The following is a 23385-nucleotide window of genomic DNA, read 5'->3' as shown; positions in this document are numbered from 1 at the left end:
GGTCCCATGGTCTAGTGGTCAGGACATTGGACTCTGAATCCAGTAACCCGAGTTCAAATCTCGGTGGGACCTTGCTTTTTTCTTTTTTTTTAAACTCTAAATAAATATTTTTTAAAAAAAGTTTTCAAAAAGAGAAAAGGAACCCTCTTTTACTAATAATTAGCCTTAATTATTGTTATTTTTGCATCTTTTTTTTTTTAACGATTTTCCAATAAAAAAAGAAAGAAACTCCTTGGTTACTACTTAATAGCTAATAAAATTTAGTTTTCAAAAAACAATCATTTTATGACAGACTGTTATAAGCGCAAATGACAAAATTTGGTAGTTGGTATTCGGATCCCAAATTCGAAACCTTACTGCTTCATATTTTCAAAAAAATGAAACTACCTTTCTCTCAACCTTTCTCTTAAAAGGGATAGCATAGTCATAGTACCTTTCTCTCTTAAAAAAATAGCAAATATTATCCTTTTGTTACCAAAATTTAACTAACCATAAGCTAAAAAAACTAACCATCCTTAGTTAAGAGATAAAATGACCGTTTTACTCCTTATATACATAATTTGTATTTAAATGTTGGATTCCATCATCTTTCTCACTCTCTTCTCTTTATCTATGATGACGACAAAACCTATGGCGGCAGTGACATAAAAGACAAGGCCCTAGATCATGGCGAAATAAAATATGCCGCACGTGCCGAAGAGAGAGAGAGAGAGAGAGAGAGAAAGAGAGAGAGAGAGAGAGAGAACAGATAGCTATTTGAATAAATTTGTAAGAATAAAATAATCATTTTATATATCCATCGTTAAAAAAACTAACAGTGAGTCTAATGGCAGAGACATATATAAACAAGCTAGAAATTTGGAAGAATATATTTGCAAACCAGAAATTTTTTGAAAGGATAAATCTTATAACTTAAATTTTGTAGAAATATTTGCGATTTGATACCATTGTAAAAATCTATATGGAATTAATCCCTGAAGAAAAGTCTTTCTCTTTCTTTACAATTAATAGAATTAATTTTTGTAACCATTTTATTCTAAGTAGCAGGTAATCATTTGAAGAGGCTTTGCTTAGAAGCGAAGACATTTTATGACCGTTCATCATGAAGATGATTTAATCAAAGCGACGTGTTACTCTTTATTAAGAAAAAAAAGAGGTGAAATTGTATTAAACTTACCAAAACTTTGGGGTGTTTTGATTTAACTATCAAACCTTTTAATTCTAAATTTTGGCACGTAACCTTTCAATTTGTTTAATTTAAACTATTTGATGATTCTTCTGATACAAAATTTAAGAGCCATTATTTTACTGTTAAAAATAAATGAAGGATTAAATTTTGAAGCGCAAGGATCAACAAACGATTGACGACACAAATCAGATAAATTAAAAGATTATACAAGAGCACTAAAAATTTTCAAGATTAGATAATGTGTAGTGCTACTATACTATCGAAAGCATAAAAGATTTGATGCTTTCGATTTTTTAATCCTTAGATCAAGAATTGTACGGTTAGGATGATTACGATCCCCCTTAGAATTGCGTAGTACCCCTAAAGGGTAGCGTTTGGATTGGGGATAAGGGGCGGAATAATCCCTTATCCCCCTTTATACCAAAACGCTAATTTTCTATCCGAGAATAGTAGTTCTCGATTACCTATAATAACTGGGTATAACTATTCCCACCAAGATCTTCATTTTCTATATATAACTACCCACTATTTTTCTTATTCCATATTATCTATCCAAACGCTATTTTTCTTATCCCCGAGAACAACCAAATTTTCATACAAACACTATTTTTCTTGTCCCCATACTTGTACCTATCTCTGTAATAGTTAGTTCTTGCTTATATCCGAACCAAACAGCGAGCGGTCTCCACAGAATAATAATATTACTCCAAAAATTAAAAATAATTAAAGGAGCTAATCTAAGGATCAAAAAGTCAGAAGCACCAGATTCTCTATATTTCCGATAGTATAGTAGCTCTACTCTTAGATAATTGAATCAACATGGGATAATAGTTTAAATACGTATATATCTTTTTTTTTTATTGTACTTTCTCAAGCGACATAATGCAAATAAATTATGCCTTGAAATTAAAAGACAAATCTGAATATAGTATCGCAGGGCCCAAAGCACTAAACCGAAAAAGTGCTTTCTTGGGCCGCACAAATAATCTTTCTTTTTTACTTCGTCGTTTGATCTTTTTTTATTGCAAGAAATAAATGATACAATATCATCATGCGCGTATAGTGGGTCCATGCAATTACAATAGATGTTGGGGTACCCGTTATATACTTGATGGGTCCAATTAATTAAACGCCGTACACCTCTTTCCTCTCATACTCATCCTCTTCTATCTATCCATTATTATGAGCAAAAACATGTTTTCATGCCGTCGAACTTAGTTGAAAATATGAATCAACTAGTATTCGAACTTGAATTGAGGGTACCAACCACCAAGCTCTTTACCACTTGCTCTAGGGGTATGTTTGGTTGTTTGTAAGTGAAACAATAAAAGTGGTATTTTGACGAAGTGGGATTATTTCGGTTGTTTGGATTATAAAAGTAAACATGTATGCGACTTTTGAAAAGTGAAACCGTGAAGTGGATTATAACTAAAATCCACAACTAAAATCCACTTTTTTAACTTCGGTAAAAAAAATTCCGAAGTCGTTAAAAGTGGACCGTCTACTCCACGCAACTTACGAACCGCATCCAAAAACCTTTTTCCATACCATCTACAAAAAATAAAAAATAACAAATAAACAAAACCACCGTATCTTAACAAAAAAAAAAAAACCAATATTCTTTTTTTAAAAAAAATAAAGAAAGAGACGTGCCTTATTCCATACATCTACACAAAAAAAAAAAAAAAAAAAAAAAAAAAAATTATAATAAAAAAAATCATTTTATTTTTTCATTCTTATATAGAACAAACAATAGAAGTCATAAAAACTGTATTTTTCTTTCACTTTTTGAAACCAAACACTTGAACTCAAAAGTGACTTCTATTAAAAGTCACTTTTTGAAAGTGACTTTTTTCACTTCGATCACTTACGGAAACCAAACATGCCCTAGGTATACGGTGTCCGTGACCAATTATTAAACATTATATATATATATATATATATATATATATATTATCTATATATATATATATATATATATATATATATATATATATAGGCTTAGAGCTACTATCCATTAATAGGATATGAGCATTTGTCCTATCAAATTGTTCTTGATTGATCGAGATTCCAAATCGATGCATCGAAGCCGTTGAAGTTGATCTAGAGTATTTGAAATATCTAGAAATCTAAATTTCATAAATTTTAAAAATTATTTACATGGTTATCAAAAGTGTCGTAAAATCGACAATTGTTTGACGGCCTAATATGAACCGTTTGCTTGTTTAACGGTGTAGACAATCCAAATTGCTTGAATTTTTTATAGAAAATTCTTTATACTATTTAGATAATGTTTTGATAACTCTGATTATGAATTGAGAAAGTTTAACCTCTTATTTTAAGAAGGTTATTCATATGACCGTTCATTTTTTAACTCTTAAAATGAACTTGATAATGGTTTTTAAATATTACAAAATTGTTTCTAAACATTTCTAATTGTGTAGATCAATTTCAATGTGCCGATTATCAATTTGAAGTTCCGATCAATCAAAACGACTTGATAGGACCATGGCTCCAATCCTATTAATAGGATAGTATCCGGACTCATATATATATATATATATATATATATATATATATATATATATATATATAATTGAGCTAAAATACTCTCAAAAGCACCAACCCTGGTGCTTTTGAGTTTCTAACCCTTGGATCTACTCCTTGATTACTAATAACTTTTGGATCGAACACTATTCCACCAACCACCTACCACCACCTACCACCATCATCTCAACCCTACATCTCTCCATCCAATGGCTAAAAACTCAAAGCACCAACCCTTTGGTGCTTTTGAGAGTATTCTAGCTCAACTCTCTCTATATATATAAAGTTTGGCTACTATACTATCGATAGTATCAAGCTCTTGTCATTATTGAGTTTTCTGCCGTTAGATATATCCTTTGATCATTTCTATCCGTTAAATTATACTACTCAAACCAACCACCCACTCAACCCTAGGAGACTACTATTATCCTAACTGCACATCCTTTCATTCAAAGACCGAAAACTCGATAGCATCAAGCGTTTAGTACTATCGATAGTATAATAGCATATATATATATAGAACTAGGCTGGAATACTATCAATAGCACCAAGCTGTTAGTGCTATTAGTTTTTTAGTTTTTGGATTGAAAAATGTGCGGTTAGGATGATGTTGGCGCCCTAGGGTTGAGTGAATATAGGAGTCCGGCTGGGAAACTATCGATAGCACCAAGGATTTGGTGCTATCTGAGTTTTCCACCATTAGATTTAACCATTTGATTATTTTTATCCGTTAGGCTATAGTATTCAACCAACTACCCACCCAACCCTAGGGGGCCAACATCATTCTAACCGCACATTTTTCAATCCAAAGGCTAAAAAACTAATAGCACAAACAGCTTGGTGTTATTGATAATATTCCAGCCTAGTTTTATATATATATATATATATATATATATATATATATATATATATAGAGTGAGGCTACTATGCTTTTGGAAGTGCGGAGTCTTCCGTGCTTCCAGGTTGTTTTCGATGTTGCGACTTCCGAATCGTCAATCGGCTCCGTTAAACTTGATCTAGAGTATTTGAAGTACCTGGAAAATAAAGTTTATGATTTTTCGATATCATTTGCCTAGCGATCGAAATGGCTCAAAATCAATAATTTTAATGGCCATAGTGAGCCATTTGCAAGTTTAACGGTGTAAAAATATCCAAATCACGTAAAACTTTGATGGAAAATTCTTTTGTGAGATCCCTGGTGTTCAGCTCTGGAGGCTTGTCGACAGCTCTGTAGAGTGTCGGGACAGGTCTGAGTCGCGTTGGCGCCAAATAGACGTAAAACGGACTCCGTGCGACGCGAGGGCAGCTTATAGCGAAGAATTCTGCAAACAGCAGCATTCTCTGCTTGCTGTACCGGTACAAGCTTAGTGGCTGTACCGGTACAACCATCGCGCAGAGGCTTAGCAGCTCTCGGGTTGGCTCTTGTACCGGTACAAGAGTTCGTGTACCGGTACAAGATGGTAGGTAGAGGGCTAATTGTGTAATTTCTTGCCCTCGTTTGTATCACCGGCCATCCCTCTCTCTATTTAGTCTTGTGAAGACAGAGAGAGGGAGTTCCTCTGCTACTACTACTACCTCTCTCTCACTCACCATCCAACCTTAGACTAGGAAGGGGTTTAATTGGAGTTTCGTCGTCGACGTCGCGCCGCGGGATCATTCGAGCACGTATTTGACGCCGGGGCATTNATATATATTCTACCATAAACTACTAGCTCATTAATGAAAGGAAACAAGAAAGGAAACAAAGTTAAATTTCACTATTAGTTTTCCACATAAAAAGTCACATTTATGCCGTACTTTACCGCCATCACATTTAGGCTAAAAAATTTAAGACGACTGCTGAATTCAATTATAAAACTTTGGTGGCGTACTAAGCTAACGCTCGAACTTAACACCTTAAATTAGTTGCAAGTTTTACATAATCTAAAACAAAACAAAATAGCTCTTCACCATGAATCACAGTTTGCCTATTATGTAATAATTCATTCGACATATATAAGGTACAAACATACGACACATTTGAATTATTATGGATCATTTTGAATTAGTCATCCGACCTTTCAAAATTTTAATTTTGCTATCCAACTTTTTAATTTATTTGATTTGAGCCGCCAGTGATACTTTGACTTTAAAATTTAAGCTGATTCAATAGTCCAGCTCCAGGGAACATGGCACAATTTAATACCCAAAAGCTCCCGCCCTTTCATGCCACAAACCCGTGAAAACATTATCTCAGTGTAATAGATACTAGATAGAGAGAGAGAGAAGGAGAGAGAAATTTTTTTTTTAAAAAAAAAAGTGCTTTTAAAGAAAACAGTAGTACCCAACAATCCCAATAAAGATAAAGGAAGGTATAGAGAGAGAGAGAGAGAGATTAAAAAAAAAAGTGCTTTTAAAGAAAACAGTAGTACCCAACAATCCCAATAAAGATAAAGGAAGGTATAGAGAGAGAGAGAGAGAGAGAGAGAGAGAGAGAGAGAGTGCCTTCACCTGTATTTTGTTTGTATCTTTCTAGCCCCTTCTTTTTGACTGGAGAAAGGAAATTAGCCCCATTGCAGAGAGACTAAAGAAGTGCTCTTTCCCTCCAAGTCCAAAAACAGATGGGCTTTCTCCTCCTCAAGAGAAGCAGAAGCAGCAGCTTCTTGCTCCTATTCTTCCTCTGTTGGGCAGCAGAAGCAGAAGCAGAAGCAGATGCAGAAGCAGGAATTAGTAACACAAGAGAGAGCTTAGAGGAGTGGAGATCAGCTACAGCAACCTATACAAAAGAAACACAAAGCCCCTCTCTTATTGGTAGCTGTTCTTTTTTTCTTTTTTTTTTCCTATATATATATGAACTTGGTTATGTCTCAGTGACATTACTGTGTTTAAGTTTCGATTCAGAAGTTTCCTTGTAGATATAGATAGGTAGTATAAAGTTTGTGGAATCCTTGGTCATATTATGCATATATATATATTCTCAAGCAAAACCTTAATAAGAGTGGGATTTGAGTTTCTTGCTTTAATGCATTTCCTATAAGAGTTCTCAAATTGGAGCTTCTGCTTTTGAGTTCTCAGAAGATTATCTCCGCTTTGAACCGTAACAAAACCACCATATTGTTGGTTGCCAAATGCATATAACTAGTGCTTTTCACAAGAGCTTTTAGAAAAGCAACTGATATATCAAAAGATTTACTTACCAAAGGTTCTGGTGATTGCATGCTTGTGAACTGGTTGGTGCTTGTTAAGGTGGTGCATGTGGCTTTGGAGACCTGGAAAGATCAATCTATGGTGTGAACACCGCTGGACTGAGCAGCGAATTGTTCAGGAAGGGTAGTAGCTGCGGCGGATGCTTCGAGCTGCGGTGCGTGAATCACATCCGCTGGTGCTTATCGGGAAGCCCTTCTGTTGTCGTGACCGCCACGGACTTCTGCGCTCCGAACTACGGCCTCCCCAATGATTATGGAGGGTGGTGCAACTTCCCCAGGGAGCACTTTGAGATGTCGGAAGCCGCTTTCGTTCAGATTGCAAAGGGAAGAGCCGATATCATACCTGTTCAGTACCGGAGGTAGAGCATTCGGTGCAGCATTCAAATAGCAATCTTTAGTGTCAAATTCCACCATGAGAGCTGGAATTTCTTTTCTCCTGAAAAGACAAAAGTTTTCTTTCTGAATGTGTTTACATCCTCATATAAATAAAATCATGAAACAGCAATTGTGCTTAATATTATCTGATAGCTATGTTTACGACTTTACGCTATTATCACGAAAAGGGGAAAAAAAACAAATTTAACGTTTCTTCTCAATTCAACAATTCGAGACAACAATTCTTTTGTTTCTTCCTTTCAATCCATCCTTCTAATCAGTTGAGGGACTAAAAAGACCAAGTAATGAATTTACTGGAATTATGCAGGGTAAAATGCAAGAGAAACGGAGGAATGAGGTTCACAGTGACAGGAAGCTCCTACTTCCACCAAGTCCTGATCACGAACGTGGGCTCAGACGGAGCGATCACGGCCGTTAAAGTGAAAGGGTCGAGAACAGGTTGGATACCTATGGGGAGGAACTGGGGGCAGAATTGGCAATGCAATGCCGATCTCCGGGGCCAGCCGCTGTCCTTCGAAGTGACCAGCAGCGGAAGAAGCACTATTACTTCTTATAATGTCGCCCCCTTGAATTGGTGGTTCGGGCAAACCTTTGAAGGAAAGCAGTTCCTGCAATAGACACACAGAGAGCTTTTTCCATCTCTGACATGAATAAGCATGTCAGAGAGATGAAGAGAATTTTATGAAGATTCTGTTAAAGAGATTACAAATGTAATGGTGAGAGACAGCTTACAGAACAGAGAATTATTTGTATTCTAGCACATGTATAACAATGACTATTAGTGAAGAAAAATGGAGCTCCTCTTAAAGTTCAAATATCAAAAGATTGGATAGCCTACAAAGAAGCCTGTTGTGCCAATAATTTTGCGCACTAACCTCCTATAAATCCATAATTATGAAAGATTAAAACTCTCTTGATATGCTATTATGTGTAACTAGTGATCTACTGTTTGTGATTTACAAATAAAAAAGAAACAAAAAAAAAAAAAGAGAAAGCCTTCCATCAGCTATGTTATATCCAGCTCTTTTTGTAGTAGAATACAATGGTTATTACACAAGGGCTAAATTTTTATTTTCAGGCCTTTCTAAACTGGAGATCATTTTGACAACTCTTATCTATTTTCTGTCTATCTATCTATCTATATATATATATACACAATTTCATTTGTTTCGATGGAGAGGGAGGATCCGCTTTCTTATAATTTTACATCTAGGATCCAAACTGTATCATTGATAATAATAGGAACCAAACATTATGGCAAGAAAAGGTTTGATTCAGAGGGAGAACAAGGCGAAAAAAATTAGAACAGAAATATCATTTGATTCGCCGATCCTCAAAAGAAAAAATAAGCAAAGTTTCATTGTTGAGTGAAAAATGGGAAATTCAATACACACAATCGCGCGCACACACACATATAAAGTCTTCTGGTGCACGAGACTGTCACAGGCTGCAACCTTTCACCAGATCTTCAAGGCTAAAGGAAGAGGCCTCAAACTTCTAAAAAGTGGTTGAGAGAATTTCTTCTTCCTTTTTTTCATTTGATTAGTTAACTCTCTAATCCTAAGCATAGTCATCTTCAGAAAAGATGGCAAACAAGATTGACAGCAGAAATACTTCAAACTAAGCAAATGAGGGGAAAAAAAAAGGATTTCCAGCATGAAAAGATTAAATAGAATTTCCTAATTAGGAGAGTACTCAAGGTGCAGAGAAAGAGAATTCCGTGTAAGGAAGAAAAGACTCGGCTTACCATGCTATATCATCCTCGGTTTCTGAACACCTCTCTCTGCAACCAACTGAAGGATGAAGCACAAGCTTAGTAGCAAAAAATGTAAATGTAAAAGACAAGAACGATAAAGTAAATGCAAGAAAAAAGAAACTCTCAACGTCCTGTATGACATCACAATTACAAATCTCAAAGAACTGAGTGTCGAAGCATCAAACCATATAGCACAAAGAGTAACCATAATACAATAACCAATGATGCCAACTCGAGAAAGAATACAGCTTCAGCAAATTGGTCAAAAGAATACAGCAGCAACTTTCAGGATCTTTTCAGAAATTTCAACTGAGATTTTTTGGCCGTTGTTGGAAAATTATCAAGAAGAGTGTTAGCTTTCACCCAAAAACTAGAAAGGTTTCACCATTGCAGAGAACATCTACTTCCCAATTACTAGAAAAATCTAACAAGAGAGAAGGAAAATGCAGGACTCTTGCATTAGGCCAAATTTCTAAACTAGAAGATGAAATCAGCAAATGTATGCCTAGATATACAAGAATATTTGGCCCACACTTAGTGAGATAACTATAAAAAAGAATAAAAAATTGTAGTTCTAGTTGGCTTGCTTTTCAACTATATTTACATCACTAGTGGTTCTAAATTTATTCCCGGTTCTATCTTCTATCGCCGTAAACTTGGCCCTGTTTTGGTGCTGCAAAATGGCCAGCTGGTCATTAAAGAGTGAATCCTTCATGTAACGTAGTTGCCGCCACTCTTTCTCCAACAGAGATTCAAGCGCCTCAAAATGTACAATCTTATCCTGGATTTCCTTCATCTGCACAATTATTATGTGGATAATTTCTATTTGGTATCCTCCACAACAGAGGGATGATCAAAGCAAAAGAAGTATTTATTTGAAATTTTGAATTCAAAAGTGGAATGTAGTGTTACCTGGACTTCAACAATATCTGATAATGATTTCTCCACATCTTGTTGCTCCTCCTCGAGCTGTGATTGTGCCTTCGCAGCAGCCTCTTCGAGTAAAGCTGAAAGAAATTGACCATTTGAGAGAAAGGTAAATAAGCGAACTATTGATTTTAATGAAAGAATGGCAAACAGAAGCTTTTGTACTTAAACAGCTAAAGATATCGGAAACAATGGGAGAATAGAAGTTTTAGAACAGCACAAGTTGCTGCAAAACAATTCTGTCAAAACCACCATCCAAACCGCACAAATATGTGAAGCATAATTAGAGACAATACCTTCTACCTTGATGTCATTGGTGAACTTTGACTTCTCTATGTGGACCTTATGCAATGCCGAAATGGCAGCACGAGCTGAAGCTTCAGCAAGATCTGACCCCGCAATACCAGATAAGAAAGCAACCTGATAAAGCATTATTGCAATAGTTCCATTATACACACTGTAGAAGTATTAAAGCAGTACATAAATTGCTTCCACTATGGCAATATTTCACTGCGCCTGGTACTTCTCAAGCTATTTTAGGATCTGAAACTAACAAGAAAAATCTTAAGTACAAAACCTGAGCCATGATTGGATTGCTCGCATCCGCCAGTGGGGTGAGACGCCTTCGCTTCAAACTCTCTCCTCCATGTTCAGCAGCAACTTCATCATTACTTCGGTAAGATCCGTTAGGCCCATTATCTTCCCCATCTTCAATGGGCCGCAAGAATTGCTCTCCAAATGGTAATTTGATGAACCTGACAACGCAGTCCTTCGCAGATCTGCTACCAACATGTTCGGACACCTTTTTCCACTCTTCACCATATTGTACTATGGCCTCAAGTAGGTGAAGGTTTTCTTTGTCAGTCCACTCTGTTTTCAATTCTTCCATATTATCAACCCGTTTGAAGTTACTGAGGCCTGGCCGGTAGTTTCCACGGACATAGCATCTTGAGCAGAGAATAATATCTGCCTGGTTACAGGAAAAAGATGGCGGATTAGCTATAAATCTCATCAAACCATCCAAAAAAACAGAAGCACTAGAAGAACACAAAAGAACTTCTTCCTCGCTGTGAAAACAAAAGCTCAAATGGTTGTCATAAGTTCCTTTTGCAGCTTTTTCTACATCAGTATTTAATCTGAAACATTAGTCACAGCCAACAACTTCCGGTCCAAATAACAAGAAAATTAATGAAAACAGAAACTGAACTGAAAAGATAAATTGGCCACCCTGATAGAATGATGCGTATTACTGAATATCACAATGCAAACTAGGCCACGAAAAGTCGTAAATGTAAACAGGGCTAATGTCCTAATTTTGAGCAGAAGCTAATTGAAGCAAGCATACATTACATTAGAGCATCTCATCAAATGCAATCGAAAGTCAACAAGCTGATAATATCAAAAGAACCCCAAAAATCGAAGAGAAAGAATGAGAAGTAATTTTCTACATTAATGCCCATTCACCTTGAAAAGATGATGAGTAGAGGTGCAGGGAACTAAATATTGCTGGGCAATAGCGATAGGCACATTATAATAAAAGACATGTACAATGGATGCTTTAGTATAATGATTTCTGCTTGACAAAAGCAATTATTATTAATGAAGATATTTTCATTATTATCAACTAAGCCTATTTATAAACATATAAAGCCTATAAAGCACAGAGATGAGAAGGCTCTTAAGCTAACTGGTAGGGTTTTATGACCAGCTATTGTTTAGAATCAAAACCTCTAGAAATTGATGCTAATTCCTAGCTGAAGAAAATTAGGATATATGTGCATAGTCATGAGAGCTATAAGGGCGACTACTAGGTAGAACAGTCTAACGTAATTTGTGCTCTAGGCTTGCGTAATTTTTGGAAGTAACCCTTCCATGAAGTCCCGTAAAGATGAAGATAGTCTGGACAGGGCTTTAAGAGCAAATAATGAAGCACAATCAATGATGAAATTTGACAATTTAGTCTAAGGAAGAAGCTAAATATTTATTCACTGATAAAAAATGCAGCCTTAAGCTAATGCGATGTCAAATGTTTTGGCTTTTAATATGCTTTCACATGCTTTGATAGGTATGCATAACTTATACATACTGATTGAAAAATACAATGCCAACTCATAAAAAATTCATGAAAACTATGAAAAAAGTATGCAATAAAGATACATCTCCCTAATTATACAAGCAGACAACGCATTGAGGTTCGTTCTCACGCAGGGACATGAGACTTTAGATAAATGGTTCTTTATTAGTCTGAAGGAAACTGTTTTGGTTTACTAAATATACTTCCTCTTTCCCTCTTAAGAATGTACCAACTATGTGTGTGTTAGAAATGGCAACTTCTAGGTTCGAGAGGGCGAGTCAAGCTGGATGGTGGGAAATTGATTCTTGAAAACACAAAGGACTTCCAATTGCATATTACTTTACACAAACACATGGAAAACGATTTACAATAATATAGAACTCAGAAGTTGTCTAGCATATCTAGCACTTTAAAACACTAATGGACATGTTGCTTATGTGATGTAATAGAGATCGAGAATATTTAAACCAAAAATGTGTCATATTTGAGTAGTGTAACAAGACAAATCGACATTAAGCAATTCAAGCATAAAGCTATCTAATATAGTAATATATCAAGTGAATACCTACACTGAAATTTTGTCTAGAGCCTTTCATCAGTTCATGTTTATTTTGTGCATGAACTAACAACAAAGAGTTTAAGATAATCACTGACGAAGACGACCTTATCAGTGGTGAAGCATGTGAGGCCGCAAACGGATCGGCAATTGGTGCAGAGCCTCTTAGGGCCCTCCTTCCTCTCTGCAGTTTCCCCTTCTTCTTCCTCCTTTGCTGCTGCTGCCTCTCGCCTCTCCTTCGGCTTCGCCGAGGGCGTGTAGTTGATCAGACCCCACTCCTCGAGGAAATCAAAGACGCGCCGCACCGATCCGACATCGCCGATCAGCCCCCGGCGCGCCTCAGTGAACGTGAGCTTCCTCCACGGCTGCGCCCTGAATTGCCTGATGATCGAATCCCTGTAGTACTTGTACACGCTAGGGTTCCTCGAAGAAAACCTCCCGTCGAAGAACTCTGGGAGGAGCCTCCGCTCGGTCTCGTGGATCTCGTCCCACGAGAACCACCCTGGCGTAATCGGAGTAAACTTAGCAGGGGCTAGGGTTTGGGGAAGGTGAGATTAGGGTTTGTGGTCGGAGGAGAGCTTACCGGAGCAGCTGGGGATGGTGATGGTGTAGGATACGGCGGCGGCGGCGGCCGCGGCGGCGACGATGGGGGTTGAATCTGCGGCGGCCTCGGCGGCGTGTACCTCCGATTTGACGGCGGAGGTCGACGGAGTGTGCGGCGACTGCGGCGGCGGAGGTGGAGGCGCCGGCGCGGCGGAGGCTAGGGTTCCGGTGGGCGGCGGAGGCGGAGTTGCCGGGGCGGCGGAGGCTAGGGTTCCGGTGGGCGGCGGAGGCGTCGCCATGGGAGGGGACGAGGCAGGAGAGGAGAGACCCACTAAACTATCGGATCCAACCCTATTCGATCCGAGTCATATGTATATATATAGTGGCATTTAATTACAAAATATACCTGAACCTAGTGCATCGTTACATTTGTAAACCTCGCCCCTATCGGGCCGTCCATCTTATCTCATTACTGCTGATCCGACCATCATGGAGGGCTGATAGAGGTGGCGGTTCAGGGATGGGCAGGTGCGCCTCATGCACCGGGTCCAAGAGATAATCCCTACTGATTCTGATATAGTTCGGTTTCGGATCCTTCTAATAAGCTCCTTTGGGTTTGGGTTCGGTCAAGTTAGATCCACGCGCGTCGCTCGCACGTGCGATGGGTGGTCCCTCACGTGGGAGGATCCGACCAATCGAACGACAGGTTTGGAAGGAAAGATGTCCTGGACCTAGTTCATCCATACATGGTACACATCCCTTTATTAACCGTTAATCACACGTCCTATGTCAATCTATACCGTTCAGAACAAACAGACGTCTTGGTTTACGGTGCACCTGGTGCACCGGGTGCACGTTTGGCTTTTGCTGCGCACAAAAGCTTAATGCGGGAGCCTCCTTCTGCGGCACATTTCAAGCTCGTCTCTCTCGCACTCTCTCTCTCTCTCTCTCTCTCGTGCGATTATATTTTTCTAATTAGGGTTTGGAACGAAGCCCCAACCGCCATTAGAGCTCCTTTGGAAGCTCCAAACTCTCTCCCCTACTCTCCTTGCCGTATTCCACTGGTAGGGAATCGATTTGCGGAGACCAGTTACGCTCCTCTCCCTCTTTTCCTCTTCTTCTCTTCGGCGTTCTAGGGTTTTCTATCGATTGAGGAACTAAGCCCTATCGCATTCGTCTTCGGGGGGGATACTCGGCTCCGTTCTCGGAGGAGAAAGTAGCGTTTCATCGGTGTCAAAAGCGGTGAGCTTTACCTATTATTGTATAGGAAATTTGTGAAAAGGAGGGTTTTTGTGGCTCCTTTGAGTTTGATTCGTATACTGAGCAGAGTTTGGATTAGGTTTGTTGAGGAGATTAGGAGCCACGATGAGCGAGCGGAGGGATAACATGGGACCGGAGAAGGAGACACCCGGTGATAAGCCGGTAGATGCTGAAGTTAAAGAAGAGGGTGCCCAATCTTTGGTTGAGAACCCTGTAGATAAGGAAATCCCTCAGATTGAAACCGAGCCTAATCCCAAAAATAGCTCGGAGTCAGTAGAGAATCCTGTTGAGTTTGCTCCTGCTGAAGAGACCGCCAAAGACGCCGAAATGAAGCGGATTGATGATAGGTCTGATCCGAACTGCTTATCCGATGTGAAAACTGAAGAGGATAGGGAGATGGTCGACGCCCAATTGGAGAATGGAAGTGGATCATTACCAGTGGTTGTGAAGGAAGCTCCTCAATCAGAAGATGCTCAATTGGAAGTCACGCCAGTGAAAGAGGAAGATAATGGCGGAGGAGGAGGGGGAGGAGACCAGTCGGCGCCTTCAGAGGGTGCTACCCATTCTTTCACGTTCGAGCATTTCCTGGATGGTGAGGACTCTGGAAGCGAGGAGGAGCAGTCGGCTTTCATGAGGGAGCTGGAGAATTTCTTTAAAGAGAGGAGCATGGAGTTCAAGCCGCCAAAGTTCTACGGGGAAGGGCTGAATTGCCTTAAGTGAGTACTTATTCACTATCTTCGTAAATTTAGGATGTTTTTGTGCTAAATCTATGATAAAGAATTTGTTTTTATTCGACTTGTTTTTCCAGGTTGTGGAGACAGGTGACTAGATTGGGTGGTTATGACCAGGTATATGTTCCATTTTTTGATCTTGCCTAGTCTTCTTTTCATAGTGTAGAATTTTACGTGGCTTGATTTATGTTTAGCAATGCTACTACTTAAGTGGCTAAAGGGTGAGAAAAGTAACCGCTCTTCCTACGACCGCCTATGTGCTTTTGCCAATTCTACTGCCTATGTTGAAAATGAACTTATTGCAATTTTGGCTACGAATGTTGCATGTAAAACGACAGAGGAACATTGTTTTTCATTCTACTTACCTTTCCACTTTGAATTATGCCTCTTCTACCCGTTACTAATCAAAATATGAGAAAACTGATTCATCTGAAAAGTTCTGGTCATGATTCTTAGCAGGGTAATGGTTTTCAGATGCCATTCATATACTTCTTGTCCCAAAATCTTTATTTTCTTCAACCTTTACCTTTGACCTGTGGTATATATTGTGCTGATCCAGTTATCTTTCAAATTGTATCTTCAGGTGACATCGTGCAAACTATGGCGGCAAGTGGGAGAGTCCTTCAAGCCTCCGAAGTAAGAGTTTGGTTATCTTATTCACTAGATATTATTCTTATTGACATTTGTTAGTGGATTTGAGCAATGAAAACTATGTACGACAGCACGTTTGGTCGGAGAAGTTTTGGATTGGAATGGGGATTTAAATGATTTTCTTCTATTCCGATGGTTTGGTGGGAGGAAATGTCATTTCCAAATCCTATTGGAAGTTGGAATGGGAATCATCTAAATTCGCTGATTTTTAATCTGGCCCCGGAGTGGTATCTCATCCAGAGGTGGAATGGCAATAAATTCATTCTAATAAAACATTTTAACCCTACGTGTGAGTATTCGTGACCCATTTTGTAGACCACCGTCCATGAAATAATTACTCCATTTGCCTAATTCTCTAATATATTCTAGATTAATTCATCTAGTAACTTAGGACCACCAATTAAGCAGGCACTAGCAAGTGTTTGTGACCCATTTTGCAGGACCACCGGGTAAGCAGGCACAGTAATAACTCAAAACTTGTTTAAGGCTTCTACATTTGAGCATTCATGGCCCATATTGTAGACCACTGTCCATGCAATAATTACTCCATGTCCAGTTCTTTAATATTTTCTAGATTAATTCATCTGGAAACTTAGGACCACCAGGTAAGCAGGCACTAGCAAGTATTACTTATTTGGTCCTTTATACGGTGTTTTTAATATTTCTACTATGCATGCAAGATCTCCAGAATTTTGGACTGTAAGCCTGCAGGGCTGCTACAACCTATTGAGGATTAAAATACATTAAGCACTACTTTGAACCACTTGTTCCATTAAAGTTATTAATAATGTTGTCATTTGTGTGCAGGACCTGTACAACTGTCTCCTGGACTTTCCGAGGTTTCTATGAGAAGGTAATAATAAGGCCTTATGAGTTACTTAGTGAATTCTTGATGTTTAAGCTCTTTTACTTTTTAATATTTTAGATCAAGCTCTGTTCTAGGCGTGATAGCCCACCATAGACCTCTTCAACATGATTACATTGATTTGCAGATGATGTTCAACAACTTTGTCAACCTTAATAATTGGCTTGTCCATATTACAAGCCCATGGTTGATATCACTTCTGCTATGAATTAAGTTGGCAAACACAAAATAGACTTATAATAGGAAAAGATAGGCAGTTAATATAATGCAAGAAAGTGATGCAGTATCAGATATTTTAGCCCGATGTGGTCACATTTAATTTTTTGGTTGTATGAGCAATGGAGTATCTTCTGTTTATAAGAGACCAAATGTATAGGTGAGAGGATAACACATCTAGAAACTAACAGTAATAAGCTTTGCTATGTGGTACGGGCAGAATTGGAGAATGTCATGAGGATAGGCCATTCTTATATTTAAAGGGGAGGGCCATGTAGTCCTTTTTTGACACTAATGACCTCTCCTTAGACAAACTTGAGTTGGAAGACTAGCCTTCCAATCAATAGCTTGAAGAAGAGATAGACAAATTTTGAAAATCTTAGAGAACCATTTACTTCTTCCTCTCCTTATGGTTTTAAGGGGGAGAAAAATAATAGTAATACTTGGAAAATGGAGTCGATGGAGCATTCTCCATGTCCCTAGGGTCACAAGGGTACCAGGGTGCTGCAGCCAATAATGGTGCAGGAACTAGTGGGCAATTTGTATAGGGCTGCTAGACCATGTAAGTACAGTTGTTCAGGGTGGTGAAATGAGGCCATAATTTTTGTGAGTTGTGAATGCAGTAGAGTAAGGGGTCATACTTACGTTAGGGGCCAGGCCTTTCCAATGGAACCTATCGGACGTGAAGGTTTCCTCTCATACGGCTTAAAGTAGTTACACCAAAAAAAAGGAGTTCTTTCTCTGCTTGTTGGGAGACTGTCTTTAGAGATGTTATAGATGTGGTACGGGATTTATTGTGATTATTGCCATCAGTACATATGCAGGACAAAATACTAGATGTCTGAAACTACTGAGTTTATATTTGGCAAGATTTTGATGACTTGGTGCAAGGGATTTTTAGAGGAGATATGGTTTTTGATAGAAAGTTTAACAATTACTCATGGAAATACGAGATCTTGATGATCTGCAAGGGAACCATGTTTGTAGAAATCAAAGTAGGGTAATATATTCTCCTAGCTGCTATCCCTGATACTAGTTTGGTTGTCTAAGCACCAAAAGATGAAATAAGTGGAAGAACAATCTTTGTCAAATTTTACATTGAATACAGGATTATCTTTGTTCTTGAGAACAATCTTTGTCAAATTTCACATTGAATACAGGATTATCTTTGTTCTTGATTCTTTCTTTTCTTACTTATGTGGATTCCTGAAATGATACTCCTTTTCTCATATTGATTTTTATTCCAGTCTTTCAGATCTTCCTTTTGTTTTTACAGGCACTTCTTGAGTACGAGAAACATAAAATTCAAACTGGCGAGCTCCAAGTACCTGCTCCTAATCTCACGAATCCCATAGGCATTGACACCAAGGTAAGAACTCTTTCTGAGCATTTCAGGTTTCATTTGTTTTGTGGTGTACTACAGAGATCTTGTTTCACTTTTGTTATTATTGTAGGTAACACTAGTAGTATTATTTTGCTTTCTGTTAATCAAGAATTTTTGGAGAAAAACCTCTTCCATTGTTCCCTTTCCTGTTAAACTTACATGCACTTGTTGTTATTGGCTTTTATTCGGTACATTTTAATGTATCTTTTAACTTCTTCTTTTTCATCTATTTTGAACAATATTATGATACTTGACCTATATTCACCAGAATCCATTGGTTATAGGGCGGTAAAAAAGAGATCTATTTGCACTTTTTTGTTGCCTGATAATATTTCCCTTACCTAGAGCTGAATAGATAAAAGGGATTCTTACTGTCAACGCAACTGTTAACTGCTCCAACAAAACTCAAATCCTCTATTATTCTGAGCTTTTATTTTCTATTCTTTCTGTCAACCTTTGTGCATGTAAAAGATGGCTTTCAAAACATCTGTCTCAGGCCTTTTTTTATTTTGTCTGCATTTCTAGCTCGGTTGGCTCCCATAGCCTTTTTTGCAGTAGGGTTACTGTTTTATTTTTTTTTCTGAATTTTTCTGTTCTATTCTTCCTTACGTTACATAAGCAATCTACATTATCAATTACTATTCATATTGATATGTTACGCATGTTATGCGTTTTATCTTCTTATGACTACTTTTGGCTTCTCTGCATTTAAATGTTATATTGTTTCCCCAGGTTACATAAGCAACCTATATTATCAATTACCATTCATATTGATATGTTATGTATATAATGTGTTTTATCTTGTTATGACCACTTTGACTTCTCAATGGTTCCCCTTTCACTGTGTAGTCGGCTTTTTTTTTCTTTTTCTTGGGTGTCTTTTACGCATTTTGCTACTTTACATATGCTGGCTGCAATGATGAGAAATGTATATGTCAAAATTCCGATCTTGATGTGAGCCTGTCAGCATTTGGTTTCTAATGGCAACTGTTAGTAAAGTCAGAAAGGTTTTGCCCTAGTCTCCTGGCCTCCTTTTTTTTGGGATTTGGACAAGTGGTCTTTAATGTTAAAACTCTTTATGTGACTCAATTCCTATTATTCTATGTATCTCAGTCTGGTATTAGGTATGTATTGAAAGGAATGACGGTGTTCATTTCAAGAAATACCTTTAAACAAAAGCGAAGTTGAAAATTCAGCTTTGACAACCTCTCGGTTTGCATCAATCGGACTGAAAATTATAAATTTATAATGAACAAAAGAAACAGCAAACAAAGGGATTATTATTTTTGTTTGTTAATATATTTGTTTGCAGGTGGGCGTCGATCAATCATCAGGCTCAGGGAGAGCCAGAAGGGATGCTGCTGCTCGTGCTATGCAGGGATGGCATTCTCAGCGCTTATTGGGTAATGGCGAGGTTGCAGACCCAATCATTAAGGTTTGCAAAACATTTTTGAGCTTCTATGAATGTTTTCTTGGTTTATGATATTATTTATCTAACTCGTATCGTCCTTTTATTAGGACAAGAGCTCTGTTTCTTTTCTGAAGCGGGATAAGAATCTTAAAAGTTCAGGTAGGGTTACTAAAGCTTATTCAACGACAGTAATATATCTGGTTATTTACTTTTATTTATGATTTTCTTAGGGTCACCGAAGCGGAAAAAAGCATCAAGCCTGGAGCGCAGTGATAAAGTTGCACGAGCAAAAGCTGATAAGCAACAGTTAAGTTCATTTTTTGTTGTTTATTCTCATTTTCTTGCTCTCTCCGTTTGTTTTTATTTGTTCTTTCTTTATATTAAAATTTATGAACATTCTCAGAGAGTAGACTTCTTGGAACTGGCAGCTAGTTAATAATTCAGATATTCTTTACCTTAAAGATGAATGTCTTGATTGCTATCTAGTCATGACTCGAGGACCATGCTAACCTGCCTTTGTTTGTTTGTAACTAACTTTATTTCAGTTTGTTGTGTGGAAAATCTGCATTAATTTTACCATGGCATTCATACTCATTGTTTAGCGGCATACATTCAGGCCTAGTTTGGGTATGCGTTCTCCAAATGCTAATTGCCATGATGCTTTAGAGCACTTTTGGGTTTCATGAGCTGCTAAAGCATCAAATTGCTTGCATCTGCAGAACACATTCTCAATAGGCCTAGTTCGGGTCTTTGGGACTGCTTTATACAAATGCAACCATTTTCATGCTTTACAATAAATTTAGAAGTGTTTTGGAGCTTTGCTCCTTCAATGCTAAATACGGTGGTGGCGCTTTTCACTGGAGAAGCATCAGGTGCATGCTTATCTGATGGAGGTTCCCATCACCGTTGGATCGCCAAGTGTTTCTGCAGTAGAGATTCTCACTACCATTCCAAAGCATTGGAGAACTGGAGTTTCCTGGTTTTCTCGGGTTTTCTGGGAGTTCTAGAGTACCAATGCTGTTGCATTTGGAGAATGCACTCTTAAACCTAGCATTGAAGACAATTCTTTAAATATGCTGCTTTACTTTTTCCAGTTATGAAGTGGTTTTTAATTGATGACGATAATTGTGTTTTGGCAGAGTTGATTCAATGGTTGTTGATATTGGGCCTCCTGCTGATTGGGTGAAGATAAATGTGCGGAAAACTGTGAGTTCTGTTACAAACTATGGCTTTATTTATCTCATTGTTAATTATTACAGGGCCCATGAACTAATTTTATTTATGCATTCAAAATTGTAATTTTATTATATTGAGCTTTTTCTCAATGATGTGTTTCATGCAGAAAGATTGTTTCGAAGTCTATGCTTTAGTTCCTGGTCTTTTGCGTGAAGAGGTATAGAATGCTAGCTTTTTTTCTCTTTTTGTTTGTAAGTTGCTTGTTTTTCTTTATAGAATGGTAAAAGAGTAATTAACTTTTAGTCATGAAAAAAATTATGTGTGTGGTAACTATCCTTTGTAGTTTAAGAGAGAGAGGGGAGGGGGGGATCCATATTTTCATGAGCTTTTACATATATCTCACTGCAAAGTGCAAACTCATCTGTTGTAAAGTCTGAATTTTTCATTTTATACCCTTTCAAGAGTGCAGTTTCTTTTATTAACATAAAAAAAAAGCAGCTCCTTTGAGTCATGAGATTCATAGTGGGAAGTGGTTTTGTATATTATAGAATGTTCCTTAAATAGGAGCATATTTTAAGTACAAGGATAGAACTGTAAGAAATTTAACTCTTGAGGGGTACACACGAAAATCCGGATTTGCAGGTGTAGTTACCTGTAGAGAAGTTTGCCTGGATAAATATGTATATTGTTACTTCTTATATATGTGGTGTACTAAATATTTAACGAACACAGGTGCAAGTTCAATCAGATCCAGCCGGCCGACTGATTATTTCGGGCGAGCCAGAACAGCCCGACAATCCATGGGGCATCACCCCCTTCAAGAAGGTTTATCCAAATTCTGAACCATACAATCTAGTTAAACACTTTATATATATCAGTATATTTATCGCCAACGAAATCGGAAATTCTCTGCAGGTCGTCAACTTGCCCTCGCGCATCGACCCGCATCAAACTTCGGCAGTCGTTACTTTGCACGGACAGTTATTCGTGCGTGCGCCATTTGAGCAGTCATGACCTGACCCTGTTGCATATCTATGACGAAAGTGCACAGCTTTAAGCATTCGCACTCTTGTCCCCTCGTCAGTCTTAGCTTTTTACGGGTCGGAACTTATTCTGGGCGTGACACATAGAAACTCAAGTTTGTGCAGAAATTAGCTTTACCTAAGAAGCTTGTTTAGGCTAACTCTTACTATTATCTTGTCTTTAGACTAAAATCTTGCTGCTGCTGCTGCTGCTAATATAAGTTGCATGAGACTGAAGAGACTGAAGAGAAAATAGACAATATCTAGATAGCTTAGGTAGATGTAGTTGTCCGACTGTAGATGATGAAGTTGTCTGAGTGAAGTTAAAAGGATGTCACTTTGTATTTTGCGTTGACAGTATGATACTTCAGTAAATTATTAACTTTTGGTGTTATCCACGATGATGAGCCGGTTCTTCGCGACGTGAAGATGAGGAGATTATGTAGATTGGTCTTTTGTGTGTTAAATGTGCTGTTTGTATGTAGTTATCACGTCGTGAAAAGCTGAGGCGATCCTTGTTTCTGATTTTTCACTTAAAACAGTTTTGTCCTTGTTCTTTCCTATTCCTTGCAGTGTCATCTCTCGGTCCATTTTCCGTCCAAACTTTCTCATTCTACTAGGAGCTGTGCTTATGAAAGATGCGTCTAAGCGAATTATGAGGAACCGAGATGTAATTCGTTGAAATTTCAGAGACTATCAGAACATTTAATCCTGGATTGTGGACAGGTGAATTTGTTAAGAATGTTTCCATCCTAATCTTCTGCAGGGGAGGCAGGATAAGAGACCAGAGTATGTACTCCTAAGAAGAGAGGTAATCAAGTTATATATATGATTATTAATTGCTGATGAGTAAGCTGTGTAGAAGTTGCTTGATTCAGGCAAATCTCTGCTTAGTAGTCAAAATTTTTTGATTTATTAGATCAGTATGTTTGCTCTACAGAAGATGTGTATAAACTTGAATCTGTTGGTGTTGTGTTTTGGAATTTATTTGCAAACCAAATTGCATGGAGAGTTGTTGGCACCATAATCAAGCATACATGTATATATATATATATATATATTAATTTTATCAGATCTCAGGTAGACACATGACTTAGACACTGAGCAACCACACATCATAACAGAGTTATTTAGGGTTTTGCTTCAATCAAGCAAATAAGTAGCACACTAGCAAATTGAACTCCAACTGGCATCATAAATCCTGGGCTCTTTGCAGAAATCATGTTTCATTGGCTTCAGTTGCTGCTTCCACTGCCGTTGCCGCCACTGCCGTCTTTTTTCTTGCTGCTGGGTTTGCCATTTTTGCAACCTTTGCTACAATGGCCGCCTCTGCGGCCACCGCCATTGCCATTACCGCCGCCGCTGCCATTGCCTTTTCCATTACCATTACCGCCGCCTTTGCCACGACTGTTATCATTGCCGCTGCCGCTACTTCTACCTCCTTTACTGCTGCCGCCACCTCCACCGCCATTTCCTTTTCCACTGCCGCCATGATC

At 38.1% G+C, this 23385-nt stretch overlaps 3 protein-coding genes, 1 long non-coding RNA gene and 1 other non-coding gene across 7 annotated transcripts; 3 read left to right on the top strand and 2 right to left on the bottom strand.

Annotated features, from left to right (window-relative positions):
* TRNAQ-CUG lies at nt 1-72 on the top strand. The gene has a single exon. It is a non-coding gene; the product is annotated as a tRNA-Gln (tRNA).
* LOC109724683 lies at nt 6118-7015 on the bottom strand. The gene is made up of 2 exons (XR_002220043.1): nt 6913-7015; nt 6118-6395 (listed from the first exon to the last, which is right to left on the bottom strand). It is a non-coding gene; the product is annotated as an uncharacterized LOC109724683 (long non-coding RNA).
* On the top strand, nt 6326-8140 carry LOC109724682 (expansin-A16). The gene is made up of 3 exons (XM_020253583.1): nt 6326-6526; nt 6962-7280; nt 7625-8140. The coding sequence occupies exons 1-3, from the start codon at nt 6337-6339 to the stop codon at nt 7932-7934; spliced, it is 819 nt and encodes a 272-aa protein (XP_020109172.1). The 5' UTR covers nt 6326-6336; the 3' UTR covers nt 7935-8140.
* Nucleotides 9367-13540, bottom strand: LOC109724577 (SWI/SNF complex subunit SWI3B). 2 transcript variants are annotated; one of them, XM_020253435.1, is made up of 6 exons: nt 13214-13538; nt 12738-13132; nt 10578-10970; nt 10297-10420; nt 9986-10080; nt 9367-9869 (listed from the first exon to the last, which is right to left on the bottom strand). In XM_020253435.1, the coding sequence occupies exons 1-6, from the start codon at nt 13470-13472 to the stop codon at nt 9648-9650; spliced, it is 1488 nt and encodes a 495-aa protein (XP_020109024.1). In that variant the 5' UTR covers nt 13473-13538; the 3' UTR covers nt 9367-9647. The 2 variants fall into 2 exon arrangements, with proteins under 2 accessions (XP_020109024.1, XP_020109025.1); XM_020253436.1 differs by having other exon boundaries at nt 9731-9869; nt 10304-10420; nt 13214-13540.
* On the top strand, nt 14070-22307 carry LOC109724578 (AT-rich interactive domain-containing protein 3-like). 2 transcript variants are annotated; one of them, XM_020253439.1, is made up of 13 exons: nt 14070-14415; nt 14513-15149; nt 15242-15281; nt 15748-15800; nt 16623-16668; nt 18173-18265; nt 19593-19715; nt 19799-19850; nt 19922-19997; nt 20831-20897; nt 21034-21084; nt 21600-21692; nt 21783-22307. In XM_020253439.1, the coding sequence occupies exons 2-13, from the start codon at nt 14539-14541 to the stop codon at nt 21879-21881; spliced, it is 1404 nt and encodes a 467-aa protein (XP_020109028.1). In that variant the 5' UTR covers nt 14070-14415; nt 14513-14538; the 3' UTR covers nt 21882-22307. The 2 variants fall into 2 exon arrangements, with proteins under 2 accessions (XP_020109028.1, XP_020109026.1); XM_020253437.1 differs by having other exon boundaries at nt 14070-15149.

This window comes from Ananas comosus, linkage group 19 (genome assembly GCF_001540865.1).
Source record: "Ananas comosus cultivar F153 linkage group 19, ASM154086v1, whole genome shotgun sequence".
Taxonomy (NCBI): Eukaryota; Viridiplantae; Streptophyta; class Magnoliopsida; order Poales; family Bromeliaceae; genus Ananas; species Ananas comosus.
Note: the sequence above shows the minus strand (reverse complement) of the source record. Positions and strands in the feature narration are given on the sequence as shown.